Below are 26,699 nucleotides of genomic sequence, written 5' to 3'. Positions count from 1 at the left end.
ATGTGCGCAAGTTTATTTCAAAACGGAGCCACGCCTACTCTAACGCCCACAAATTGCAAAACACTTTACACGTCTGTCAAGTCTCTCTGAGGAATGACCGTAGGTGATCTACTCTGTGTGTGTGTTTCGATCATATCTATCGGTAGACACAAAAATTTACAAAATCGAGCTAATATTTTAGATGATATGGGGTTTTGAAGTCCTCTGCCTATGCTGCACGACAGATGGCGCCACCTAAACCTCGATTGTTTTGTAGGAGGAATACTTAGTTTGAAGTTTATTGGCTGAGTAACGGGTATCAAATAGTCCGGAAACTCGACTATAGCGTTCTCTCTTGTTTTTTTCTGCGAACGAGTCGTCAGCTTTTTCAATTCCTACACATAAATTCTGGTTGAAATGTTGATGTAGGTCAGTGAGGTAAGTGCTAGAATGTTGGATATGTGTCAGCCACTCAATGAATATTAAATTGCGAATTGTTGTTAATCAGATGTTTAATAGTTTAGACTTTTGTGCGCACAGTGCTTTAATAGTGACGTCAAATCATTGCTAATTAATTGGGGCTTCGCACTATAATTGATTTTCGAAACAGGCTCAATTATATCTATTTTTAGGAATAAAGTAGTTTTCCAGAAAAAATTGAATGAGTGTTGGCAAGATACTCAATGAGTAAATCAATACTTTATTAGAATCATGATAAGAAATCATATGGTTGCGGCAGAGATCATTTTGTCGTGGGTTGTCTGAGAACTGTAATTCCATCAGCAAGTTGTCACTTTTGACTACTATAAATTGTAGCAGCTCATTACACAAATTATCAAGGGGAAGTTACCATGAGGTTTGAGTGCTATTATATCATTTCTACTACGTTATAAATTGGCGAAACAAAAAGCAACGTTTTTTCGTCTTCAGTTGCAGCTTTAAGGTTCCCACATAAACATGTCGATATTTCATCTGATATATGAGTGCTAATAGCTACACTTAAGACTATACTTTATGACACTATTGAGGAGTTTTTCAGATAAAAAGTGATTCAAAAGATTAACTTTGTCAAAAACTAAGAATTTTTTTTAACATACGAAACAAATAAATACTCTATAAATTAGAACTTTAATCTTTGATGTATTTTTAAGTTATTTTTCACAGTATTTCTACTGTGGTCGTAATTGCAATCATCCAAAGAGTAGTGCCTGGCCATTCAATTGTATTGTGGATTTCGCAATTCGACATACTCACATTAAGTTGGGTGACTGCATCCTTGGCCGACGCCACGCCCACAGCACTCGTGTTGGGCCGCCCCTGGACGAGTCCAAGGATCAGGACTAAGGCGCAGATGAGCAGCATCCTTTTGCCGAGAATCCCCCGCCAGTCGGATGCCCATTTTGTGTTGCGTGTTGCGGTTGCAGTTTGTGGTTCTAATCTTGTTTTGGTTTCATCTCTCGGTGGTTGAGCTTCTGCATCGATTTGTTTCGCAATCTCGGGATTAACTAACTCCAGGCGACTGGCTGCCTCTCTGGTAATTGTAATTGTATTTTGGGGGGGTAACTGAGTGCTGGAGGATTGGTTCCGCCTCCAGCAGGCTCTTCGGGCCAGATTCATCTGCTGTTGCAGCGCCGGAGTGGCACTGTCGTAATCCTGCTCCGTGCGATTGCTCATTGTGTTGCGGTATTCACTTTTTTAGTCCTGGCATGCTATAATGTCCTTCTACTATGCCAGTTTCTAACGTTAATTGCTGTGATTAGTTAACTGCAATTAGATGGTAAATAAATATTAGTATATTTGGCTTGCCTTCTTTTTTTATTATTACTGCCAAAATCGACCGACCTGCCGCAATAACCAATTGTAACTGGTTAAAGCCCACAAATTTCACTAACCATGAAGACTTCGGGACAAAATCCAGATATATTGCACAAAATCGCACATTTATATTGATTCTGTTAACACCAATCGGCTTCTGATTAACTCTCTTTAAATTCCAGACGCACTCTCTTTAAAACCATTGCAAATAAAAATGTGCTAAAATCAAATCGCATATAAATTAAACCCTAAATGATTGTGGACTTACTTTATTACCAACTATTTCTTTTAAATCATTCTCTTTGGGGAAAACAAAAAAACAAGGTCTGTTCCTTAAATTGTCTTTTGATGCTTTAAAATAAAGCTATAATTCGTAAAGAAAAATAATCAACATCAAAAAAGTGTCATTAACCATGGAATAATAAAATCACTCAAGTAGATACATATATTAAATTTCGTGGGCGGTAGTGAATTTAAATTTGTTTCGCAATTCCGATTAAAAAATAAAATTCTTATCTGAATGATTTAATATATTCAATCAGCACAGCATTCGGTCATTCGATCCTATTTAAAAAAAAGCTACTGTTTGTTTCCGACGTCAGCTACCAAATTATTTGCAAAAAAAATAGAATTCAAGTGCGCTTGTTTGCCCACTTCGCAAAGCTCTTTGCAGCCACGTTTATTTAAAGATTTAATACAAAAAATTATCAGTCATTGATGCAGACAATATTTGTTTTTCGAACTGGATAGATCCAGTGCTCTTAGCGCCATGCGAAATTAGCGAGTTAATACCAATTGTAAATATGGCAATAAAGCAGAGTAAACAAATTTAAGTTGGACTGCCAGTTGGTCTGCGATAAGATCCGATTTGTGTTATTGGTGAAATTTTATTAGCAACAGTAGCGAAAGCTTATCTATCGAGTGCAGGAGATAAAGACGCTCAATTAAACAATTGGGATGTTCGAGTGTCATATTTAAGGCTCATAAATTCGAGGGCAATGTACGAGTCGATCTCTGTAATTGTTCGCCTGCAGCAATTGTATCTGTTTGCTGTTCTGTCGCCTATAGCTCATTATTTAAAATTGATGGCCAATTTAGGTTTATCCCTCAGTGCGTCTTCCTTCATCTTCCTTCATATTCAATTGCTCTTAGCATTGGTCGTGAATTTCCCAGGCTTACCCACAAACCCAATTTGGTGCAAAGTGGTGATTAGATTAGCGCCCAAAGAATTTCAAGTTCAGTGACTTTGATAACTGGCCGTTAACAGTTGAGCAACTAACCGGCTTTAATCAAAAAGGTTAACCCAATTCCCCGCAACTTTTGGTTGTATCACATCTAAGTGGAATTAATAGAAAACCATTTGATTTAATTGATTGCTTAAGAAAATAACAGTGGCATGAATATTTATGTATTGATGTATTATGTAAGTGAATTGAATACATGGTATTTATTATCTTTATTTTGAATTTCTTTATTAAAGCATGTCATCTACTTTATCTAGACAACTGATAACTTTATAACACTGCGAGGAAACTAAAGTTTCATTTCGCAAACAATACAAAGATTTCGACTGCTTCTTCCTTGAAGTTGAGAAAATAAAATGTGAAATACAACTTTGGCAACATGGCTAGAAAACTTTCATTGCTATGTTGCCACTGTGGCGATTTTACATCTATAATTTATCTAACAACTATCGCAAAAAGTCCTTGAGGTCGAATGAATTGTGACACGATTTAATTGATTTCTTCGCACATCGCCAGCCACCGAACACCCCCGAAATGTGTTAATATTTAATTTGAGTTTACTTTATGCTTTTACACTTTAGGGTATAGACGTGAATTGGATTGAGACCGACGCCATCTACCCACCATAAACTTCTGTTTATTTTGGTCAGTGAGGGCGACTAATTCCCGATACAAACGTAAATATTTGAGGCGGGCATTTTCGGTTTTTCATGGCCAGAGTTCAAGATTATCCATCGGAAATAAATTCATTTTTCAAAGGTCAAACGATTTTCAAAAAAGAACTATACTATACTGTATTTGTGGAAATAACCAATTGGGAATACATATGCAAATAATATGCATATGGCTGATGTGTATTTTGGCCAGCCACCAAGAAAATGTTTGTCTGTCGCCGTCATGCGAACGACTTTTTAGCAAAATATGGCAAGAAAAATATATGAAAATGGAAAACCAATGATGCATTGGTCTGTACCTGGAATGAATGAAATAAATAAAAATATTTCGTTTATAATTGAAAAATTAATTGACTATCAAAAGAATGAGTAACTTAAATCGATTTCTCTCCGCTTATTTTCTTTCTAGTTGGGGATCGTTAAGCAAATATCTTTCACAGCTGTCACTGGCACCAATTAATGTCAACTCCGTTTGTTTGTGCAGGTTCCTGAACTTTGCCCCATGCATTTTTGAGGTTACGCTTTCGGCGACGGCTAATCGATAACGTGCGCCACAAGAGAATATGGAAAATGCCATCGCAGTTGCAGTTCGAAATTGATTATAAACAAATCAAAGCCAATTGATTAATGAAGAATGCAAAAGCGAAAAAAAACTGGACAAAAGTACCTCGAACCGGTTGAAGGCGATTATCCAGAACGCAAACTTGGCGATCCGGGCTAACTTGGCCGAAAACTGAATCTGTGCATCTGGCAGCCAAAGAAAAATATCATTAAACGCCTATTATCCCATATGCACGAGTTTATGTAGATAAAGACTGTTTACGAGCACTAAAAAATATGGCCTGTGCGGATTGGATAGACTTCCGTTAAATGTTTATACGGCCCGTGAACAATGTTCCGAAACAAAATAGTGTTTCCGATTTTTGATTTTATTAAGTCGTGCTAGTTTAAATACGAAAGTGGATGCCAGCAGGTGTCCCACAAGTTGTTGATGATATTTAATGATTGTGATCAGTTTAACAGGTTGAAAAGATAGAGAAAATATTTGCATGTGTTTTATTCAACGATAGGTTTTAATATTTATTGGCATTATGCAGTCAAGCGCCAGGTAAACATTACTTATTTGCTGGCACGACTTTGTTTTCTTCACCTGTCTCACAAAAAATAAATTTGCAACCGAGAATGCACTTTATAAAATTAAGTGCAAGCCTGATGAATAAAAAATAATTTATACTATTTTATAAGTTATAATGTCAATTGAATTTATGACTTCAAAATGTCCCAAACATTTATAAAAAAAATACATTTTTTTAGTTAGTTTTTAAAATCATAAAATAAGAAAAAGGCTTTGTTCCTAATTTATGCAATAACCAATGTTCAAATTTTTATTTGCCTCAATTTAATTTAAGTTAGTAAAATAAATTGTTTAAAATCGTTGTACAACTTCTACCAACTAAATCTACTGTCTAAAATTTATTTACCTATGTACATTCCTCATCCTAAGCCTAATTTAACTTGACGTGTTCAATTACAAAAGTCAATTTGGCTCAGCTCAAGGAACATTACACTCGGAATTCTGAACAACCCCTTTTTCATAAACCTCAGCATCAACTTGAAGAACATTGTGGGATGTAATCCGTCATGTGCAAACCTTTTTGGCCACACAACCAAAATATTTATTGTTCATTTACATAAAAGAGTTGCAAAAGAAAATTTACATATGTACTTGCAACGTACGAAGAAAAAATAAAACAAGAACGAAAGCCAGAATATAAGACAAAATCGTTTTGTGGTTGCGACGAATTTCTGTCTGAATCTCAGACGGTGCCTTACCGACATGTGGGTGTGACGGGTTAAACCTGAAAACAAAACTTCCATCAAAAAAGGCATTGAAATTGTCAGTTGAGGGTTTCGTTAATATTCTTGAAATACAAACGTCATAAACATATATTGATAGGGTAAGCCAAGAGACGACAATAAAATGGAATATAACGTTTTGGAAAAACCTCTTTGGGATCCCAGTTTTGGGAGAGCCGGAATAATTGAATGCATCCTTTACGTTTTATATGCCGGCTCGATTATAACAAAAACGGAAGAAAACAATTTATTTATATTTATATGTTTATAAATAATAAATGATCCAAAAAGGGCTAAGATTTTAAATAGAGAAAACTTTAGTTTTAATGCGAGTTTATAATTAAAAAACAGAGTTCTGTTATAAAAACATTATGCATGCCGACTTTTAAGTTTATCTGAGATATACTGAAGAAGCGCCTAAGCTCACCTAAGCTCAAATAAACAACAATAAATTTAAAATCTCTATTTAAGTTGGAAATTATTGTGACTTTAAATAGTCGATAAATTAAAGCGCACTGCTTAAATGACCTTTACTTTTATCTTCATACAACAAAAATAGTTTCCTAGAATGAGATCACCCTCCTGATAAAATATGTTTGGCATTTGGTCAGAACCTAACTGGACGTAATTAGAAGCTTAAAAATCGATTTTCCTTATTTTCGTTTAGTTCTTAAATGGCTTTTTGGAAAAATGCATTTGTACAGACTACTTGAGATGTTGTTTAATTGATTACAAGTAAAAATAAATTGAATCACACATTATATGAAGTTGTTATAAAACAAATGCCCATATTACATCGATTGTGGTCAAGGTGTAATGCTATCGACTCGTTATAAATCAAAATTTGATTGTCGCAAAGGAACATGTCATATTTTATCAGATAGGAAAACATAAATGAGCATTGGGATTCGTAGTATTTATTACTAATGACATGCACTTGTCAGCAGGTAGCACATTTCTTAGGAAAGTGTGAAGCCCAGAAAATCAAACGAAAATGTTTTCCTCGTAAGCAATTTCTATGGGAAAAAATACCTAATTTAACTCGGTGCTTACGCTACTGACCAGCTACTACGCAGGTAAAAGGCTTCAATGAGACACGTTAGATAACAAACAAATAATGTTTACATTCATTTTTATAGATAAATTGGTGCGATATCTGGGTCTGCCTATATCATCATTTATTGGCTGATAATTATAATGAAATAAACTTGATTGACGATTTAATTCCACTAACAAATTTTTTTGACAGGCCTGTGTGGCAAAACACCTTATACATATATCTTGAACATTTATTTATATTGGCATCTTTGTACAAAATATAACAATTTTAAATAACAAGAAATTTATTTAAATCAAAATTTATGCATTTAATTTCAAATTTAGACGGTAATACGTTTTCAAATTTTATTTAACTTTTTGGTTCTATTAAATCAGATATTTTTTTCTCAATAAATTGTGAAACTGGTCTCAAAAAATGTGATTACAATTTTAAAAAAATTTAGCACAGTTTCAAAACATAACACCAAATGCCTTTTTTTTTGATCCTTCAAAATTCTTGGAATGAAATATATGTATACTAGAAGAATGAATAGCAATTCAAGATTTACCAACTCTGTTGAGATGGAATTGAATTTTAAAAAAAGATGAGTCAGTTGAAAACATCGTAATTGCGCAAAGCGAGCATGACAATATGTTGCCAAGCTGTTCCATGTTATCAGGTTGGCAACAACAAAATATGTGGACCAAACAACAACATTTACAAATATTTCTATGTACTATATAAATACACACATGTATACATGTGGGTATTTCGGAATGCGAAACGGGAACAAATAAGTAGAGCAGAGCGAATGGAAAAATTAAAATAAGGGGAAATGACTGAGCCGGTGAAGACCAAAATAAACTCAAGTGCAACCTAAATTATAAAGGAAAAGCGTTGTTGTAGGAAACGTGAAAAAATATAAAAGATGGTTTATAAATAGAACATAAATACATACATACATATGTATATGCTGCAAACATTCTTACACGATTTAAACAAGTATCTATAAGATACATTTTCTTAAGTTTTGGAACAAAGTTTTTAATTATATTTAAAACATATACATATTTCAACATTCAAATAATCAGTATTCTAAAAGATTAATGACAATTTATTTTCTGTGTACAGATAACAACTTTACGCACATTTTTCTTCTTCGTTCTTCGTTTTCCTTTTCCGCAACAAATCAGCCGGCAGCTGTTATTTCTTTTCCACTATTTTTCGCACTCTCTTGCAACCACTCTCTCCTCTCCCGCTACTTTTCTCCTTTCTCTCCGTTTCCGATTTTGTTTTGATTCGCACTGCAGACGTGTGCAATAAATAATGATTTCTAATTTATGCCCAACAAACGGCGCACATATTTTATTCACACATCACAAACACGGCGTCACAAAAAGTAAGGGGAAAACACGGCCTGCTCTCGTTTCGATTTACATATTTAAATAGTTGCCCGATACATTTTAGAATAATTCCTGAGTTAACAGTCCCGTTTTGGCTGGGCATGGAAAATCGAATTTTCCGCCACCGAGTCTAAAAGTAAAATGCGCGCTACAGTAGAGGTGGAGAATCATCGATGTCAATATCGTTGTCATCGATGTTTTCAAAACATCCGTGTCATCGATGTTTAACGGAACAACATCGATGTTTTTCCATATCCACTCTGCTTTTCCTCTGCCGCAGCGCTGCCCACATAAATGTTTTGAAAACGATGATCTGACATAGGAATGTTAGGAAACTGATGATCTAACATAAAAATGTAAGGAAATTGATGATCTAACATAAAAATGTTAGGACAACGAAGTTTTAACACTGCCGAGAATCGCATTCGAGAAATCTTAGAAAAATGTATTTGAAAGAGCGTGGGTCTGTTTGCGTCACCCACACTGAATTAAAAAAATTTTAACAAAAATTTACCTTTAAAACATTTTTGTTAAAATTTTTACTGAGTAATGAGTATAATTTCTAAGTTTATTTGTGTTGATTTAATTTAGTTAATTCTATTATTATTATTACGTCGTTTTTCTCAACGTTTCGTTTTTAGGGCTTGGTCGACTTTATCCTGGAAATGCATATATATATATATATTCTTGTTCAGCATCACTAGGAGTGTCGTTTCTACGCAAAGTAGTTTCTCAGTTTTAAGGCTATATGCATGAAACTTTCCCAAAAGTTGTCCCGCTATTGCAGGTAGTATATAGGTCGGACGACTATAGCATATGGCTTCCATTGAAACAATCGGAAAAAAAAATATTAAATTTTCTGTTTTTTAATTTTTTTTTCTTCGTAAACTAGTAATTGTTATTTATTCCAGAAATACAGTTTAAATTTCATTTAAATTGGACGATTTAAAAAACGAATTTTAAAAAATATATCTTCTCAACTTTTTAATTTAAAAAAATATATATAATTTAATAGTTTAGAATAACGCTTTTAATTTTATTCAAATCGGATAACGGTATCATATAGGTGCCATAGTTAGGATTTTATAATTAAGCTGAAATTCACCATAGCTTCAATGTTGTAAAACAAATTTTATATGTTTTAAATAGTATTTAGTTTATGCAATAGCTGCAAGGGTATATAAACTTGCTTAATCAAATAAATCAAAGAAAACGATCCCAAATGGGACTATAAAAAATATTTTGAGTGTAATTTTTTTTTTAAATAAATGTTTGATCTGTGGAGGACTTCATCGATTTAAATTTGTAAGCCAGTGTTATTTTTTCAAATATCTTTAAGACAGCATAGATTGCGGAAAAACGGACAGACCTCTTTATATAAAATATATATACTTTATATGTTCGGAAATCTGACTGAAATTATAGTATCCCCTACAAGCTACAATAATTGAACTGAATTGTACAATGTATAACACCTATTCTGTCAAAAGTAAAACGTGTTTTCAGTCCTTATAATGCATTCCTGGAATAATAATTAAATTTAAAAACATTAAAAATATGTTGAAACGGCTTTTGCTTAATTAGATCTGGTATAAAATTCTAATCTCTCTTAAATGGGAAAAATAAGTCATCAGTTGACTTTCAACATTTGATTAGATAAGACTATATGAGACTTTCGTTTAAATTAATTTTGCTTCTGCCATTTAGTTGATTTCGATCTCTTCGCTAGAATGAAGCCTTATGTGTCTTGGCTGGCCTTGATCGTCTTGGTATTTTGGCAGGATGGAATGGCACAGCTCCTCGATGGAAACTGTATCGTTTCCTTGCGCTTTAGGATAGCTGGTGGACATAATACTCCCCAGGGGACCACTCCTTGGATGGCCTTGATAAGCAACGCAACTCATCATGATTTATGCGGCGGCACTCTTATTCACTCACGTTCGTATACTTTTTTGAAGTCAACAACTTATCTTCTATTCGCATTCTTTACAGGCTTCATCTTGACCGCCGCCCACTGTATTAAAGATAATAAACAATTGTAAGCTAACATCTATCGACAATTTTTTAACCTAATGATTGAACCTTCTTGCCTTAGATTCGTGAGATTGGGACTATACGACCGATCTTGCCCGGCATCTCGTTGCACAGAAGTAGCTAACTTTAATGTGATCAAGAGCATAAGTCATCCCCAATTTGACTTTTTATATTTTAAGAACGATATAGGTATTTTGAAGCTGGACAGACAAGTGGTGTACAACGGTAAGATTGCAATACATAGCTACATTAATTTATAGCTACAAAATGTTTTCTTGCCTGCAGCCCGAATCCGTCCGATATGCATTTTCTTGGGTGACGAATTTAACTCGTTGTCTATCCATAATTTCTCTGCCTACGGCTGGGGAGAAACAAATAGGGGATCACTCAGCTCGGTCCTTCAGACCATTCATCTTTCCCGCCGTGAAGGCAAATGTGATTTTATAGACTTAGACTCTGAAACGCAAATTTGCGCTGGCGACGATAAAGGCGACACTTGCACAGGTGATTCAGGTGGTCCTTTGGTTGCCAATATCACATACGGAAGATATGTCCATCGCACACAAATTGGGATCGACAGCTTCGGCAGCACATATTGCAATTCTAATGGCGTCTACACGAATGTTTGGAGCTTCAGACAGTGGATTAAAGACACCATTTGGGAGGAGAGTTTGTTGGATAAGGATTGCAGCGACACTCGCCTGAAATCTGGATCCATCCGTCAGCCCTGGGCAGTATATATACTTCCGAGCTATGCTAAGGGTGCCCTCATCACAAAACGTAAGCATTTACATTGAATGTTATACTGAATAACAATTGTAACCACCTTTTCTAGGGTTTGTGCTTACTGTTGCAATTAATTTGCCCGCAGATATCCAGAAAATGTAAGTAGAAATTAATATTGAAAATAAGTCAAACTTTTTATTGAGATTTGTTGGTCAATTTATTTACGAGATAATTTGTACCACTTAATAGTTTTAATTTAATTATTTTAACTAGATAAAACAGTATACAGTTTTTAAAAATTCTGTAGCAAACATTTTAGAAACAAAATTTAATTGTTTATTTAAGGCTTAACTGTTGTTTTTTTTTTTTCGTTTGGTATGCAGTAAAGTTGCGGCGCTAGGCGGTGAAACATTTTCCGTTGTATCAGTACACAACCATCCCCAGTTCACAGACGACAGGATTTTAACAAATAATATAGCTTTGCTCAAACTTGATAAAAGTGTGCAAAGTTCTGGTAAGTCAATTTTATTTTTATTAAGTTTTGTCTTTAAAACTTTTGGTACCTTTATTCAGACTTTTTTGCACCGATATGCTTTAGCTCACGTCTTCAAAAGTCGGTAAACACATTAACTTTCCTTACCGTATTTATCCGTTCTTGGGAATATCTTGGCCTTAAACAAGAGAACGCAACGATCGTTGATCGTAAGACCTGCGGTATCACGATTCAAATGACAGTAGAGGATAACCAAATCTGTGTCAATAAAACCTCCGCCGATTTCAATTCAAATGGTGAAATTTTTGGTGTCGATGACAGGTTGAACCACAAGTTCATTCTCCACGGCATTAAGAGCTTCCACAAGAATGGTGTGGTCATCCTTACAAATATACAAAGTTACGCCGATTGGATAAGGAAAATCGTGGATGTTAATTAAGAAAATAAGTATTGTTATACCTTATTACTCTTTTTTTAAATTAAAAATAGACCCAAAATTTAGTTTAAAAAAATCGTCTGGAATATGTACAACGTTTAATATTATTATATAAGTTTTCAATCAAAATAAACTTTGATTTCTAAAACCAGAAATGATGGAGTTAATAAGTTTTTCCCACAGAACTTATTGAATAATACATTATCATGAAAGGAAATAATCGGTAAATCCAAATAATCAGATAAACAAAATAAATAAAAAACTTGAAAAATTTCAATTTGTTTTCAATGTGATGGTAACAAAAGTTAATTATTTTAAAGCAAATCGCAGAAAGCGAAGACCCTGTCTTAACCATCCAAAAACCATTGGATATCCACAGGAGCTTATTGTCCATGATACATATAAACACGTCAATTAAGTGGCATGCTTAAGTTCAAACGGACATCGTTAGCAATTTCCTTGCATTCTTGCCCACCTTTGTGCAGTTAATTGAAATGAATATTTGACCGACAGCAAACGAGCAGAAAAACAGAGTTTCCCGCAATGGAAATTGATTTTTTTGGATGGCATAACAGGGCTGCGGCCAGAGTCCTTTGTGCAAGGATAACAACACGATTGTAATTCCTTGATAATTGCAAAGGGCACGAAGCAAGTGAGTGTGTGCAGCACTTTGAGTGTAAACATTTCAATATCGTTGCATTTCCATAATATCGATCCAAAGTTGGCAGCTGACGGCGTGTGGGTGCAGCTCTTTTATTTTTGGTCTGAAAAACGAAACAGATCCATTATCCTTGTACTTGAACGACTGCAGCTAAGTGCACGTAATTCAATCCTAGAACGGGGTTCATTTTGCGAAACTGCGTCGTCTGCTGCCTTGATTGGATGTCCCTAACGACGATTTTATGAATCGAGAAAGTACATTTTTATACACTAAAGCCACAGGCAGGGTCACGTTTGCATGGAGAAAAAAAAATATCAAAAATGTTTGACAAAATCTATCTTAAGTTGTACATTCTTCAGAAACCGTAACTGGTTTACTTTCAGAATAATTATAACGATTCTATTATATATACAAATTAAGAACAGAGCCATTCAGAATTAAGAATATAAGACCGATGTTTCTCTGAGTGTACGATGTTATAATGATAACGATTTACAGAGATGACAATGGCAAAATAATTTCGATTAGATTGCTGAATATAATTGAATTGGAAGCCGGGCAAAGAAAGGCGAACTGGTCTTACGATGGGGATTCAATTCGATAACTATTAAATTAATTAAGACCTTTTTATGAGTTCGTAGTTTTTTTCATAATAAATTTTTTGTGGATCTGGAATATTGTGAATGTACTCAGTACATAACCAGCTGAGAAGAGTGTGAAAGTAACTTGGTCTGCATCAACTAATTTTCATTAAGTGAATGTAATAACAAAAAAATACACACTTTTCTTTCATTTCGTATTTTTATATAGTTATGTTCAAAATTAGTGTTTATTAGCAATTTTACACAACTGTTAATGCTAAAATATTAGTAATAAAAACCTTTTGTAAGTCGAATAAGTCTTTAACAAACTTTGTTAAGTTTGAATATAAAAAAAACGATATTAAAAAAATAATTTTGAACTTAACAAACAATAGCTATATTAAAGTTGATAAGGCATAAAGAAAATCCACAAAGTCATTTGCAAACAAACAAAAGCCCGTAAACGGAAAACCGCCAAAGTTTTGCCCCAAAGTTGCGCGCTGTACAGCGAAGCTATTGAAAGTAGTCCGTAGTCCTAGTTCAAGTTCATTAGAGCCGAATGTTGAGTGCGTGTGTGCGGCTTAAACTTTCAGCTGGAAAACATAGCAATAATAATAATAATAATAAGGCCCAGCAACCCCCAAAGCTCTCTCGCCTCCGCCACCGGCTATTATGTAAGCCCCAAGAATTTCTCAAGGACACGCCGCAGGACGAACCAAAATAGCAAATCAGACTGCTCCTTCATCACCATCTCCTTGACCATAGCTCATCAGACAGATCGAGGGCCACGGGATGCGAAGCACAACAATTTCATTACATATAATACATTTGCCATGACCATGGACGAAGGACAAAGGCCACTGCTACGCAGCAGTACAGTAAATCAGCCAAAAAAAAACCCAACCGAAATTCCTTTTTCTTGGGGCGTGACAAGCGGACAATAGTTATGGCTTTGCCGCAACGGAATCGGAGCCAAAAACCTTATAATGCAAACTACAGTGAAGTCTATTTGTCAGAGTGCAAAGCACTTAAGTTCATTTGGTTCATTTATATGTAACTCATAAATTATCTTACTCTACGTTCATATAAACATTTACAGACACAAAATTATTTTGCAAAACAATAAATAAATTGCTGATGAGCAGAGAATTTGAGTTACGAATACTTATTATGAATTAATGGACAGTTTTAATATTGCAAGTATTATATCTAGTATGTTTGGATGTACAAATCAATTATTATCTCTTATTCTGTGAGGTATTTAAATCTTCTGTTTTAAAAGGAAATTTCTTAATAGTAAGTACAAATTTGGATTTCTTGATGGTTAAGTTTCATAGAAAATGTTATGTTGAAGACCAATATTTTTAAGAACTTCCGGTCAATTTTGGAAATGGTAAGAATATACAAATCATGTTTAATTTATTTCTTATTTTATTCATTCGAGGAAATAAAAATATCATGTTACTCTTTTATTTTATGTTTCAACATATTAAGATAAGCATTTTAAACTAAACTACTTTCTATTGACTTAAAATTAAGAAAGTTGGAAAAGTTAGGCTTAACTTAACATATGAATATTGCTGTATCCATTTGACAGAACAATTCATAACACATCAGAAACAACAATAACAAACAACGCGATTGCGGTTGTTTTTGCATTACATAAAACTCCCCCTACCCACAAACACACACAACAGCACACACTCAACACACAAACACAACGTAGCCTGCTTTTCAGAGCTGGATGCAGTTGTTATTGTTTTTGTTATTGTTAAGAGCTGCTGCAGCGACTGTGACGTAAAAATGGCCGCGGCATAGTCAATTTGTTTTTGTTTAGCGTAGGCCGTTACCGTTACATGCGCAAAGGAGAGCCAAAAAACATCTGTTTGCCGATTTTTTGTAAGCGCGTGGGAGAGAAAGTAACGGTAAATGGGAGCGGGAGAAAGAGAGCGAGACCGCGAGAGAGTGATACTTTTTTTCCTGCACCTGATGACAGAATGTTTTTTTTTTCCACGAAGGATTTATGGCTTTTGGCAAAGTCAAACTCTGACGAAAAGGACAGACGAAAAGTCGGTTAAAATTATACCGAACTTGTGGTTCCGTTATTATCCAATTGGTATAGCAATAAAAAATACCTAAAACAGATTTCCCAATAATTATGTAAGACTTAATGAAACTTACCGTTATTTTGATAGACACGCCTAAATTGTATTGTAAATGTTGTATTTCTTATCAACAACTTTCACCAGATTTTCCGTTTTTTTTTCAGACATTTCTAATTTAGGTTAAGACTTATGAATTTGTTTTATGATTTAGCACTATTTGAAATACACTAGCACACACAGCCCGGCCTTAATTTTATTTTAATTTTTCTGCAGGGGGAGGGCGGAGTAGGCGGCGGCTGCGACGTCGGCAGCGGCGGGGGCAGCGGCGTTTACAGCGAACGCTTCAGCACATTTAAGTTTTGCATCAGACTCGCCGTTTTCATGTAAACGGCAAATAATTTGATGTGATTCTTGTGGAAACTAGTGTACTTGCTGCTAAAGAACCGCCGCTGGCACATTTTCACTGCCGATTCGATGGACACGCGCTGATGACTGAATTTTTCACGACGCCAGCTTTTCCAGCCAGCAGGACATCCGCAGGAACTCATTTCGATTGCCGTCCGATAGGCGGGCTATCGATTCGAAAAATGAACTAGTCTTTGCACCGGAAAAAATTGAAACCTGATTATTTACCGTATCATATAATTTAATTTTAATTTTGTTATAATTTCGTACCGGCAGTGTTGGGGAGTACCTATATTCAATTTTTTATCACTTCTTACCTTCCCTACGACATGTTTTTGTTCAAATTGAAAAATAGTAATCTAGATATGAATTTTAAAAATTTTCTTTCCAGATCTTTATTGTTCGTGTTTATGTTCAATATTCAGGCAGGGTGCTCTTATATCTTATATCTTGAATTTTTAATTTTCAAATTAATTTCTTGTCTATCGATCCACAAAAATATTATATATATAAAAGTTAACTCTCAAAAAATCATGTTTCCTATCAAATCTAAATTCTTAGGTTATCAAAGGGTCAGAAAACAACTGACATTCAGCGTAATTTAGGGCAAACCTGCAAATGTTTGAAATGTGGAGAAAGTTACCATGAAAATAATCACAAACATTTTGTTCAATAACAAACAAAGTTTCTTTTATTTAATTTCATTCAAAATTAACAGTTTCCAAGCAAAACTGTCCTGCAAACGGCTTACAATTTGTGCGCACATCCCCCGAGACGAGCGATCAACGGATCCGAGAATATAAATAAGGTAACTCAACGATTAAGTACCCGAGCCTGTGGCGGCAGTGGTCAACCAAAGGAACACGAAAAAAATTCTTATTAAATATGGAAAGTACAGGGTGATAGAGCGAGAGCGAGAGAGATAGAGAGAGAGCTGTGCGTCTTGGGATCCAGGGTATTGATCTCTAGGGTATGCCTAACGTACGAACTAAACGATAAGTATACAATTAAGTCTTTTATCAAAATCACAAAATCACAAAGCAGGAAATCAACGCAGGCCGAGATCGTTGAGTGGGCGACGGGTGATTGGGATTGGGATCACAGCTTGCAGAGGCAGAACAACAGCGGTATGAAGGCCCCGATGGCGATGAAGACCGGCAGCAGGATGGAGGAGTCGTCCATGGAGTACGGATTGGGCTGACGTGGCCCGCTATAAGATCGCTTGGAGTCCGCCGATTGCTGCGACAACTGATCGCCACCCAGCTGATCGTTGTGCTGCTGCTGATCGGGCATCTCATCCTCAAACTCCTCGTCGTCCAGATCCTCGTCATCCTCATCGATATCCTCCCGCTGGTTGCGCACCACCCGCTCCACCTGACCTGGCTTATGTTCCGCAGCTTGCTTGCCCTCCGGTTTCATCCTTTCACTCGCCTCAGTGCCATGCAGTCGCGAAACTTGGGTCACATCTCCTTTGAGCAAGGCAAAGGCATTGATCTTGGGATTATCCAGGGCTCCCTTGATGAAGTCCAGTCGCAGGCGACCGTTCCGCACATCGGATACCTCGCCCTCGTAGTTTAATCGACCATTGTTGATCTTGAAGTACACGATCTCGTCGTGGGCCGAGCCCCTGCCCACCTGGTTGTAGATGTCCAGTTGCCGGACGACCGTGTGCTTCCGGTTGAGGAGCACATCGAATACCTTCTTCTGCGGCGCATCGAAGTACACCTCACAGAACTTCATTATCAGGGCGTAATCTCCATCGCCATCGCTGGGCAAGTCGTAGCCAAAGGTGGTGGTGTGATAGCGTTCGGTCCTGTAGAGCACCTCGTCGTGTTCCTGCACCCGGCCAATCATCAGCAGGTGTTTGCCATAGTCCGAAGCAATCCCGATGCCCTTCAAAGGATCCGCATCGTATTGGACGCCATTTAGATCGGTGTGCTCATCTCCGCCAGCGTTAACGGCGTATATGACTTTCAGGGGTTCGGCGGCTGAGGAGCTAGCGATTAGGATGAGCGCCAGGAGCAGGGGCATCCAGGTCCTTTGACCACTTGCCCGCAAGCGGTCCCAGCAAAGCCCCCTTTTCCATGCTACGTTGCACATGTCAGCAGTTTTTGTTTTGCCCCAGAATTCACTTTGCATTTTCCCCGTTTCGAGGGCCTCGTTTTTGGCTTTTGAGTATTCCGGAATTTGTCCTGGTCGAGTCCCGTCGCCTAACTAGCTAAAGTGATTCTAGCTCGCTTAAGGGGCCGCAATAAATCCATCAACAAATTTATTTCTATACAGAGCGTACAGGGCTGCAACGATGGGTTCTCAACTGAAGGAACCAGTGAACCCCGGAACTGTTCCTTGGAGTTGGTATTTCTGGAGCTCCTGTATTTTATGTAATAATTTTGAATTACTTATTTGTTTTATTTTTCTTCGAAATTAAAATTACATTGAGGTAGTAAAATAAAAATAGATTTTCTTGTTATAAAAAATGTTTGTCTTAAAAACTTACGCATTTATGTACGACTATTTTACTATTATATACCTGGTATATTAAAATATCAATTAAGTTTTTAGTAAAACATATATATTTAATAAAATGGAATAAGCTAATATATTCTTCAACTTATCACGTTACACGTAACGTTACATTTTAAAAATAAATCTCAAAAGTGACCATAATCTCTAATTGGTATATTTCAGTATTTTTCATTCAGCATATTTTGGCGCCCAACAGCCGGTCACACTGACCTACACGTGCATTGATGTGATTGAGATTTACTGCGAAAATAGCCCACAAAAATTGGTTTAAGACGCGAAAATTGAGCAAAAGCTACTTCTGCAGGCAGTGCCGCAGCACTGAGGATTACCAGAGCACCGATTCCACGACAGGACAGTCATGTATTTCGACGACGAGGACCGATTGGAGCTGCAGATTCTGGCAGGCGGCAACATCGTGGAACATGCGCCCGTCTTCTCGCCCGATGGAAGGTTAGTGCACCTCTAATACTATGTAGAACTATATGGTTAACCGCGATTCCTATCCGCCAGATTCATGTTCGTGCGATGTCTGACAAATGTCCAGGTGTATGCAACAAGTACCGGTGAACTTACCCGAATTCTGGACGATGCCACGGCGCCATTGATCAGCTTGGAACTGGACCTCAAGCAACCGGAACTCTTGATCGGTTGTACAAGCACGGGGGAGCTGGTCCGCTGGAATTGGCGGGCGGGAGTGCTCAAGAAAACTGTAGCCTTAAAGCTGGGTTCTGGCGACACCACTGTCTTAACCTGCCACCTGATGAACCTCTATAAAGGTGGCGACACAGCCTGCGCCTTTGTGACCACAAAGAGGAAAAGTGGCGACCAGGTCAACTGGTTTGTGGTTAACACGTGTACGGGTGAAAAGATTGACGTCAACTGCGGCCTCAAGCTAAAGTGAGTAACCATCTCAGATATCCCTTTCCAAAACCATCTCATCTCAAGATACGAAGAATTATTACATTCTTAAATGTGGAAACTTCCATTTCAAATATTATTTCAACAAATTTCTAAACATAATTACTGCTCAATTTGTTATTATACAACTTTAATTGTGTTTTTAGAAAATGTCCTTAAATTTATTTGTAGAATGAGAATACAGAATTTTTAATAATGTTAAATGGTTTAATATGTTAAAGTTTTTGTAGCGTAGTTTTTATATTTTAAATACCTGTTGCTGAATTGCTTACCCTAAAAAATTGAAGGGTATAGTTAAACATTGAGTTTAAATAAATAGTTAAAATAATTTAAAACCGCTTTTTAAGTTTAAAAATCCATAGCTAATGTATTTTTAATTTCAACAGAGTTCGTACTCCCCTGGTGGACGTGGGAAAGGGTGAGTTCAAGTACATAGTCCTGGCTCAGGGCTTCTACATCTATTTTGTGAATTATGTTACGTGGAAATTCTGTCGCTACAAGAGCGCTCATAAGCAAACCGTCACCTGTGTACGGATGAGTCCCTGCGAAAAGGTGGCAGCCATCGGTGATTCCAATGGCAAGATTTTCGTTTGGCGGGATTTTGAGCAAAAGAAAACGATGACCAGCACGCTGTTCCATTGGCATTCCTTGGAGGTGACCAGTCTGGCCTTTTCGCCCTCAGGGGCAAGCATCTATAGCGGCGGACATGAGACCGTCCTGGTGAAATGGTCTATAACCACGCCCGAAAATCGCACGTACTTGCCCAGAATGTCCAATGTAATACGACACATTGTGGTCAGCAATGACAATGAGACTGTATTGGTGTGCACGGAGGATAATGCAATTCAGCTGATAACTGGCAGCAGTTGCCAAATAAAATCCACTGTCCAGCATTTTACATACGAGACCAAGAATAAGACGGGCTTGGGCAAGTTCCCCTTGGGCTTGCGCCTGAATCCAAGAACCAATACACTAGTGCTGAATGGCAGATCTGGACACTTGCAGTTCTATTCGGCCTACACCAAGAGTATGCTGTATAATGTGAGTTGTTATGGAATTGCTGGATTTACCTGTATTTTAAATTGAAATTTGAATTCCCTTGTAGCTACGAGTGGTGGACACTAATTTTCGTAGTGAGGAGGAAAACCATATTATCTACAATACGCGTATAACACGAGCTGCCTTTAATATCAATTGGATGGCCACTGGAGAGGTGTACAATGATATGGAGAGTTTTGCCGAAGTGCGTCTCAAATTCTGGCACTACAACGAAAAGTTGCAGAGGTAAGTTTGAAAGCAGTATAATATTTCTGAATAACATTTATACATTCCCACAGTTACATTCTAAACACGGAGATAGATCTGCCTCACGAGCATGGTTTTAAGGACATTATCTTCTCCAATCAGTTCCAGGTGGACAATCTACGCTGTGCCACAGCTGGCGAGGATAACGTTATAAAGGTCTGGGGCCTCACAGACTCCGAAAACATCTACAAGCGTGGATCAATGTGGTGTTGTCTGGCGCAAACAAGCTATCGAAATCTGCCCATTGGCTCCCTGTGCTTCTCACAGGATGGCTCTCTGTTGGCCGTGGGTTACGGCAACATTTTGGCACTTTACGATGCGAGGAATCCGCGCCTGCCCCTTCAAACACTGAGCTGTCCACCCGGCCTAGATGGTGTAATATCCAAAGCTCAGTTGAGATTGGCCCAGAACCCATTGAATGGAGCTAGGAAAGAACTTACACAGCAAAGGCAGCAATTGTGGGCTTTGTTAAAGACCCTGCTGAATAGCAACGACGAGAAGTTGGTTAATCAGGCCAAGGACTTAATAGTGGGTCCTCCTGCCAAAGCAACGCTCATGAATCAGCCGGAAAATGGCAGCAAGGAGTCGGTGTTTAGGTACATAATGAAAATGCCCGAACTGGGCTTGCATCAGAAATTGCAACTGCTACGACGCTTTGGGGTCGAATGTTCCGTCTCGCATGCCCATCGGAATCGTTTGATGGAGCATCTTCAGCAAAGGGCGCTGATTCCCCAAGCTACGAGGTTGAGGCTACGCAAACTGGACGCCCGACTGCATCGTCTGCACACGCGACATCGTTACAAAGCCAAACAGCGACTAAGTCATTTGACTAGGCGGCGGCAGAACTTCGAGGACCTGGTGCCGCAGGATGTGATGAACCTGTTCAGCGTCCTCAAGATCGATGAGAGCAGTAAACCGCGTAAGGAGGATGCTAAAAATAAATCCAAGCTGGATGAGAGCAGCAAAGGCACGCCAAAAGTAAAGAGAATTCCCGCAAAGGCAGCTCCGTTGCAGGGATTGGCGCAAATTTCACAAGTGCAATTTGGAGCCGGGGATCAGGCTCATCTGGTGGCAGTGTGCACCGAATCAAGGGTTCTCATCTGGAACCTATTGACGCTGCGACTGCAGGCGGGCCTGAAACTATCCGTTCGTCAGCTGGCCTTTGATCCGCTCACCAACCTAATGGCTGTCATTACGAAAAATGATGAATGTGAGTCTATTTGGAATATCAATTAACCATTGACCCGATTATTAATTTGCATTATTGTTGCATCCTTTAGTGCACGTGTTCCAACCGAATGTTCCGCTGCCCCTTTATCAGCGCAGTAATCTGCCCAAAACGTATGGTTTGGCCTGGTTGCCGAGGAGACAGCCCAAGCAGAGCTCCATCAACGTGGACTGGCAGGCGCAGTCCACGCTGCTGATGCTCACCCACTCGCAGGAGATTGCATACTTGGCGCCACCGGGTCAGAGTCCATCGGATGATGCGCCAGCGCCGATCAGTTTTGCTCAGTCTGCTGCCACGGAAAATCTGCTGAAGCACGCGACATTCGGCATTCATGTGACCAAGCAGCAGCAGGCTTCCACTGAATCCTTGGAGAGGAGCGGCCCTCTAATCGTGGGACGAGGAGAACACAGTGCTGTCAATGCGGTGAGTCTAATTTTTACCACTTATTAACAATTTTGCATTCTGTCATTCCTGTACCCTTAAATAATAATCTCTAAGTTAGCATTAGACTTCGTTTAACTTACTATTTAAACATTATTCATTCACAGCATCAATTCATTTGTATCGATTATTATTCCCAATGAATTTAACAAATTCAAACACAAATGCTTCAGGATTTGGAAATGAGAAATTTCGTTTATAAAACTTGTTTTATTGAATTCTTACAAATCTATGAAGTACAATTGGTTAGACTTAATATTAGGTTAGAAATTCTATGATAAATGGTATTATATATTTGATTTAGCTTTGGTCTGGTTTAGAAATCCTTTAAAAATGTTTGTAATTTATCTTGTTGCTCAGTCGTTTTGAGTATTGACGATGATTGTCTGTGGGCCGAATACTATTTCTTCTTTCGCTTAAGGACATCGCCCAAACGCGGCGCCGTAGGGACTCGCAAATGGCGACAACGTCGCATCATCAAGACATCGTGCTTGAAGTAGCGCAGACAATGCCATTGAGGGACTTTGGGCATCAGTTGTTGGTGCTGAAAATTTGATTATAATGGGGATTAATTACAGGAGTCAAAACACCATTTAAATAAATTGCCACCTAATAATACAAAATAAATCGTTTCAGATGTAAACTTATAAATATTCTGTGCAATATATTTCTATATGGTCTACAAAATGAGTTTAGAGTTCAGGATGTATTTTTTTAAAGACTCTGACGTCGCTTTACTTTGGCCTGAGTCGACACTATCTTTTTTGTCCCTTTTGTTTTTTAGTTGTGCTGTTCTTTTGTGTTTTCTGCCTGCGCCCAACTGGCGTTCAACTCAATTTGAATAATTTCCATTGAGATTTATAACGCTGTTTTCTCGAAGTGGGTTTTATTTTTGGACCCGCTATTCAATTGTGCCTTCGCTTAGGATTTATGTAAATCATGTGAGTTATAGCAGCCTAGCAACTGAACAATCCGCATTAGGGATTTTGGGATAGGTCTGCTCGGAACAAAAATTAATCGAGTTGGATATGTATTATCACATGATACCTTACACATGCTAAACGATGAGAAGCCGAAAATATATTATAATGTACGGCTTGGCAATCAGCTGAACTTGACTCCGCCAATTTGGGGGTATTCCTTTCCAAAGATAATTCCAGTAATCAGTTGTTATTTTTACAATTAATTAATTACTTTGTTTATTCTATCAAGGGTCAAGTTGATAAGGGATAGGAACCATATGGAATATTATATAAACGGCTGTCGCCTATAGGAAATCTCCGTGATCTTGGAAATGAAACATTTGCTTCCCATCTATATTTAGTTGAAAAGATTAATAACACACGCCGCAAACTTGCGCGACAAAAAAAGTTTTTTACTTTCCAGACTAAATGGTAAACCGTAGTTGGGGTTATTGTTGTTTTAAAATGACTGGCTCTATTTTTATGCTTTAACTTTGCTAGGATCAGTATTTTGTATAAGTATCTTAGGCACTAATATTTTAATATTGATGCTTAATTTGTTTCTGGAAAATTCTTATTCCTATATATTTGCATACCTTTTGAAGGAGAATTCAATTTTCTAAATCTTAAAAAGAATAAAATTGATAGATTTGAATAAACATCAGAACCTATTTAACCCAAGTGTTCTAAATCCTAAAATATACAATTTGGATGAACTAGTTTTTAAAATTGAATAAATGGGATAAGGTTATATCTTATTTTTTTTAAAAATGTTCCCTTGTTTTGAAAACGGGTGGTAGATGTTATGTGTTCTTCCTATATAAAACTTTGATGGGTTTTCTTCCCCCGTTGTTTTTAATTCAAAAGCAATCTTTTAATTAAGAGTGCACTTTGTTTTTCTCGCGATTCTTAACGCCCACTTTTAATTAGCGAGTTTGCACTTCCTGCATATTGCAGCTGGGGCAGCCATTTAAATTTGGAATGCGAGTGAAGTCATTGCCCCAAATTCGTGCCCCCTGCTGTACTCCTTTTTCGCTTGACACACGGCACATGCCACATGCCAGATGCCTCATTGCCCCCTGCCATCTACTCACCTCATTCACAATTGGCACAGGTCCAGCATTTGCCCAAGCAAAGAATGCAAGGCATAGCATGGAAATGACGGCAACAAAGTTGGGCCACATTTTCCAATTTTCCGTATCCGGGTGAGGAGGAGGAGGAGAAGGTGACGATTTGGAATTATACGCCTCTGCACTGCACTCTGCACCGTTCCAAATGCTGATTGTTTTCTTTTTTGTTTAATCCGCTCGTAAATCGTTTAATCTGGATTTTGGCACTTTTTGTCAGTTGCAGGAGAGGATGAACTTTTGTCCGCCTTTATTTCCGTAAACTTTAGCGGCACGCGCTTCCGGCTCTCTTCTTTCCGGCTAACGGTTGTTGCTGCGGAACTCAACGGTAAAGTGTTGAGCAGTCGCCGCGACTCTCGTCAATTTATACTCGCAGCTCCGGACTTCGGCTCCGGAATTCCACTTCGGCACTGGCTTCGGCTTCGTTTTGTTATGATTGTGGGTTGAGCTCGCTCTTTTCTGCTCTTTGCTCCGATGACTTGTGCACTTGCCAATGCCCATTGTGAACGGACAACTGGGGCTGGTGCAAGCGCACCGCTGCACAGTGGGGTTGGGTGCTATAAATCCTAACAGAACCCGAAGTTTCCTTATTTGAAGGGTTTAATTCTTTATATCTCATTTAAAAAATTTTGGTTTTGGGCTATCGAAATTCAATGAGTTATCCCTTATTTAGGACCCTTTAAAAACACAACCCAACCCAAAGACAAAAGTGGAAATAGAAATTTTTGGAGAAATAAAAAATGATTCTGTAACTTTAAGATCATCAAAGTAGTAAATTATATTAAACCGTTTCTGAAGAAATAAAAAAAAAACTAAATCCATTTTTCGAATCTCAGCTTTCAAAATTACAAATATTATATAAATATTATTATATTATAAATATTATTTAAAAAAAAAATTGATTGTAAGGAAATGTATTCACTATTACAGGAAACTAAAGAACAAAAAAAATTATATATATTTTCTATACATCTAACCATTCTTGTTAGCATTTTAAATTAATTTTTTGTTATAACTTAAAATGTTTTTATATATTTATATTAAAAAAGTAGAAACAAAATTTAACAACATTATTGTATCCGATCATTTTGAAATAAGACAAAATTTCTATTTAACCACTAAAAGCTTTTTTGTCAAGTTACTGCTTATTAACACCACTGTGCCCAGAATTGAACTCACCCCTCATGTCTCCCTTAAGCCATTGTCCCCTGAATTTATTGTTTATGCGTGTAGCAAGCAATTTTCATTGCGTGCTTGTGACACTTTAGTTTTTCCCGATAATATTCGATTATGTTCGGCCAATAATTAAGATCGCTTTGTTTGACGTTGTAAATTTTCCCGACTCTGTTGCTACGTGCAATTTGGTATTTGGCGTAATTACTTTCGCCAATTATCGTATTCTTTAAGGATTTATGTGTACTAGTTTTAGTCGGTTGCTGAAAATGAACTCAATTCTCAGTACAGTCTACTCGCTAGTGAATCAGTTTGAGTCATCTGTGAGTGTCTTTTCCTGGGAAAAACAATAATATTTTGCAACTAACCACTTAACGAATTGACAGACATGTTTGCACTTGGATTGTTTTTGCCAATTTCGTTTAGTATGCATAAAAATGGATCAACAATATCCACAGGCGGCAAGCGCATGCGCGAAGGTTAATAGTCACACGGCACTCGGCGCATTTAAAAGACGCTCAGCAATGACAAAACAGAAAACCGAAAAATAATAATGTGATTATCATTGTCCAGCGCTGAACTTGAACCACAATCTCGACACCCAAAAAAATTCAAATAATATCAACTACAGACGCCTCTAAATAGTGTTGGGGTTTTAGCTTTTTTAAAGCTAGGCTTATGTTTTTTAATTAAAAATTTGTTGAACCATAAAAAAAAAATGGAAAAGCTATTTCATATCTTAAAATTTATTGTAACTTTCTTTTGTTTCGTTCCTAAATGAAGAAGTAAAGGTAAAATTTTCGCTTCAGCGCTTAAACCGGTTTAAAATTTTATTGAACTTTTATATATGGTTTGTTAAACTTTAATGCACTTTAATTATATGCACTATAGAATTATTTAAGTATTTAACCTTGATACATTGGCAACTAAACACTCCATTAAAAAAAAATATCTTATATTGTTTGAATCTGGCTATCTTTAAACCCAAATAAATTCGGCCATCTCTGACTCTTCTAACACAGTTTTTGAACTTCAGCAAGGTCAATGCCAATTAATGTTTAATATGTGTATTACAGTTTGTCAATCTTTCCGCCCACACGATGCCCGCCATGAGCCTGATTTGTAGCGAATTCGTCAAATCTCTAGTGACACCGGCAGACTCAACCTTGAGGCATTTATCGAAATCTGGAGAAGATGCCCCACTGACCAACGGAGGCTCCGTCAATGGCAATGGACTGTTGCACGGGCACAGTGATGATGTGCTGGAGAATGAAGAGCTGGCGGAGGAAGGCGAGGCGACGGGAAGCACACTGGACACCCGGAAAACGCTCCTGGAGCAGAATGAAAAGCTGGAGGATCTGCTTCCCGAAGGGGAACTTGACCAGCAGACGTTGGATCATCGATTAAAAACCATCACGTCGCTGAGAACCAAACTAAAGTTATAAATGTAATAAAACCTATTAGTTGTTCTTAAAAAGTTTGATTAATTCTTCTATTTTTGTATAAGACAGAGAAAATAAAAGTCATAATGCAATAAAAAGGTTTTTTTGATAGTTAAAAGGAAACT

At 37.3% G+C, this 26,699-nt stretch overlaps 6 protein-coding genes across 37 annotated transcripts in view; 2 read left to right on the top strand and 4 right to left on the bottom strand.

Annotated features, from left to right (window-relative positions):
* Positions 1 to 15,262, bottom strand: part of LOC128261715 (sodium/hydrogen exchanger 3) — a 35,088-nt gene extending 19,826 nt beyond the window's left edge. For 30 of the 32 annotated variants that reach the window (XR_008268274.1, XR_008268276.1, XR_008268275.1 and 27 more), the window contains exons 1-2: positions 7,757 to 8,157; positions 1,234 to 1,743 (exon numbers count right to left, since the gene is read on the bottom strand). Coding sequence is in view for 25 of the 32 variants with exons in the window: in XM_052995517.1 (XP_052851477.1) it covers positions 1,234 to 1,653 (420 nt within the window). In the remaining 7 variants the exon portion in view is untranslated. Of the gene's footprint in view, positions 1 to 1,233; positions 1,744 to 4,379; positions 4,458 to 7,756; positions 8,158 to 15,123 lie in introns of those variants that run through there. The other 2 variants (XM_052995518.1, XM_052995519.1) reach the window with 2 other exon arrangements.
* LOC128261721 (serine protease grass-like) lies at positions 9,738 to 11,751 on the top strand. Its single transcript, XM_052995550.1, has 7 exons — positions 9,738 to 9,949; positions 10,004 to 10,049; positions 10,107 to 10,270; positions 10,331 to 10,825; positions 10,881 to 10,929; positions 11,155 to 11,285; positions 11,345 to 11,751. The coding sequence occupies exons 1-7, from the start codon at positions 9,742 to 9,744 to the stop codon at positions 11,701 to 11,703; spliced, it is 1,452 nt and encodes a 483-aa protein (XP_052851510.1). The 5' UTR covers positions 9,738 to 9,741; the 3' UTR covers positions 11,704 to 11,751.
* A 105-nt stretch (positions 15,263 to 15,367) lies between the features above and the next one.
* LOC128261735 (uncharacterized) lies at positions 15,368 to 15,600 on the bottom strand. Its single transcript, XM_052995569.1, has one exon. The coding sequence runs from the start codon at positions 15,593 to 15,595 to the stop codon at positions 15,377 to 15,379; it is 219 nt and encodes a 72-aa protein (XP_052851529.1). The 5' UTR covers positions 15,596 to 15,600; the 3' UTR covers positions 15,368 to 15,376.
* Positions 15,601 to 16,115: 515 nt separating this feature from the next.
* LOC128261730 (malectin) lies at positions 16,116 to 17,782 on the bottom strand. Its single transcript, XM_052995560.1, has one exon. It carries the CDS (start codon positions 17,589 to 17,591, stop codon positions 16,551 to 16,553), a length of 1,041 nt encoding a protein of 346 aa, XP_052851520.1. The 5' UTR covers positions 17,592 to 17,782; the 3' UTR covers positions 16,116 to 16,550.
* Positions 17,783 to 18,179: 397 nt separating this feature from the next.
* LOC128261717 (WD repeat-containing protein 75) lies at positions 18,180 to 26,691 on the top strand. The gene is made up of 7 exons (XM_052995546.1): positions 18,180 to 18,428; positions 18,489 to 18,875; positions 19,283 to 19,937; positions 20,002 to 20,180; positions 20,234 to 21,411; positions 21,482 to 21,852; positions 26,209 to 26,691. The coding sequence occupies exons 1-7, from the start codon at positions 18,337 to 18,339 to the stop codon at positions 26,575 to 26,577; spliced, it is 3,231 nt and encodes a 1,076-aa protein (XP_052851506.1). The 5' UTR covers positions 18,180 to 18,336; the 3' UTR covers positions 26,578 to 26,691.
* Positions 22,039 to 24,315, bottom strand: LOC128261734 (uncharacterized). Its single transcript, XM_052995568.1, has 2 exons — positions 23,927 to 24,315; positions 22,039 to 22,414 (listed from the first exon to the last, which is right to left on the bottom strand). The coding sequence occupies exons 1-2, from the start codon at positions 24,014 to 24,016 to the stop codon at positions 22,271 to 22,273; spliced, it is 234 nt and encodes a 77-aa protein (XP_052851528.1). The 5' UTR covers positions 24,017 to 24,315; the 3' UTR covers positions 22,039 to 22,270.
* Positions 26,692 to 26,699: the final 8 nt, after the last annotated feature.

This window comes from Drosophila gunungcola, unplaced genomic scaffold (assembly GCF_025200985.1).
Source record: "Drosophila gunungcola strain Sukarami unplaced genomic scaffold, Dgunungcola_SK_2 000001F, whole genome shotgun sequence".
Lineage (NCBI taxonomy): Eukaryota > Metazoa > Arthropoda > Insecta > Diptera > Drosophilidae > Drosophila > Drosophila gunungcola.
Note: the sequence above shows the minus strand (reverse complement) of the source record. Positions and strands in the feature narration are given on the sequence as shown.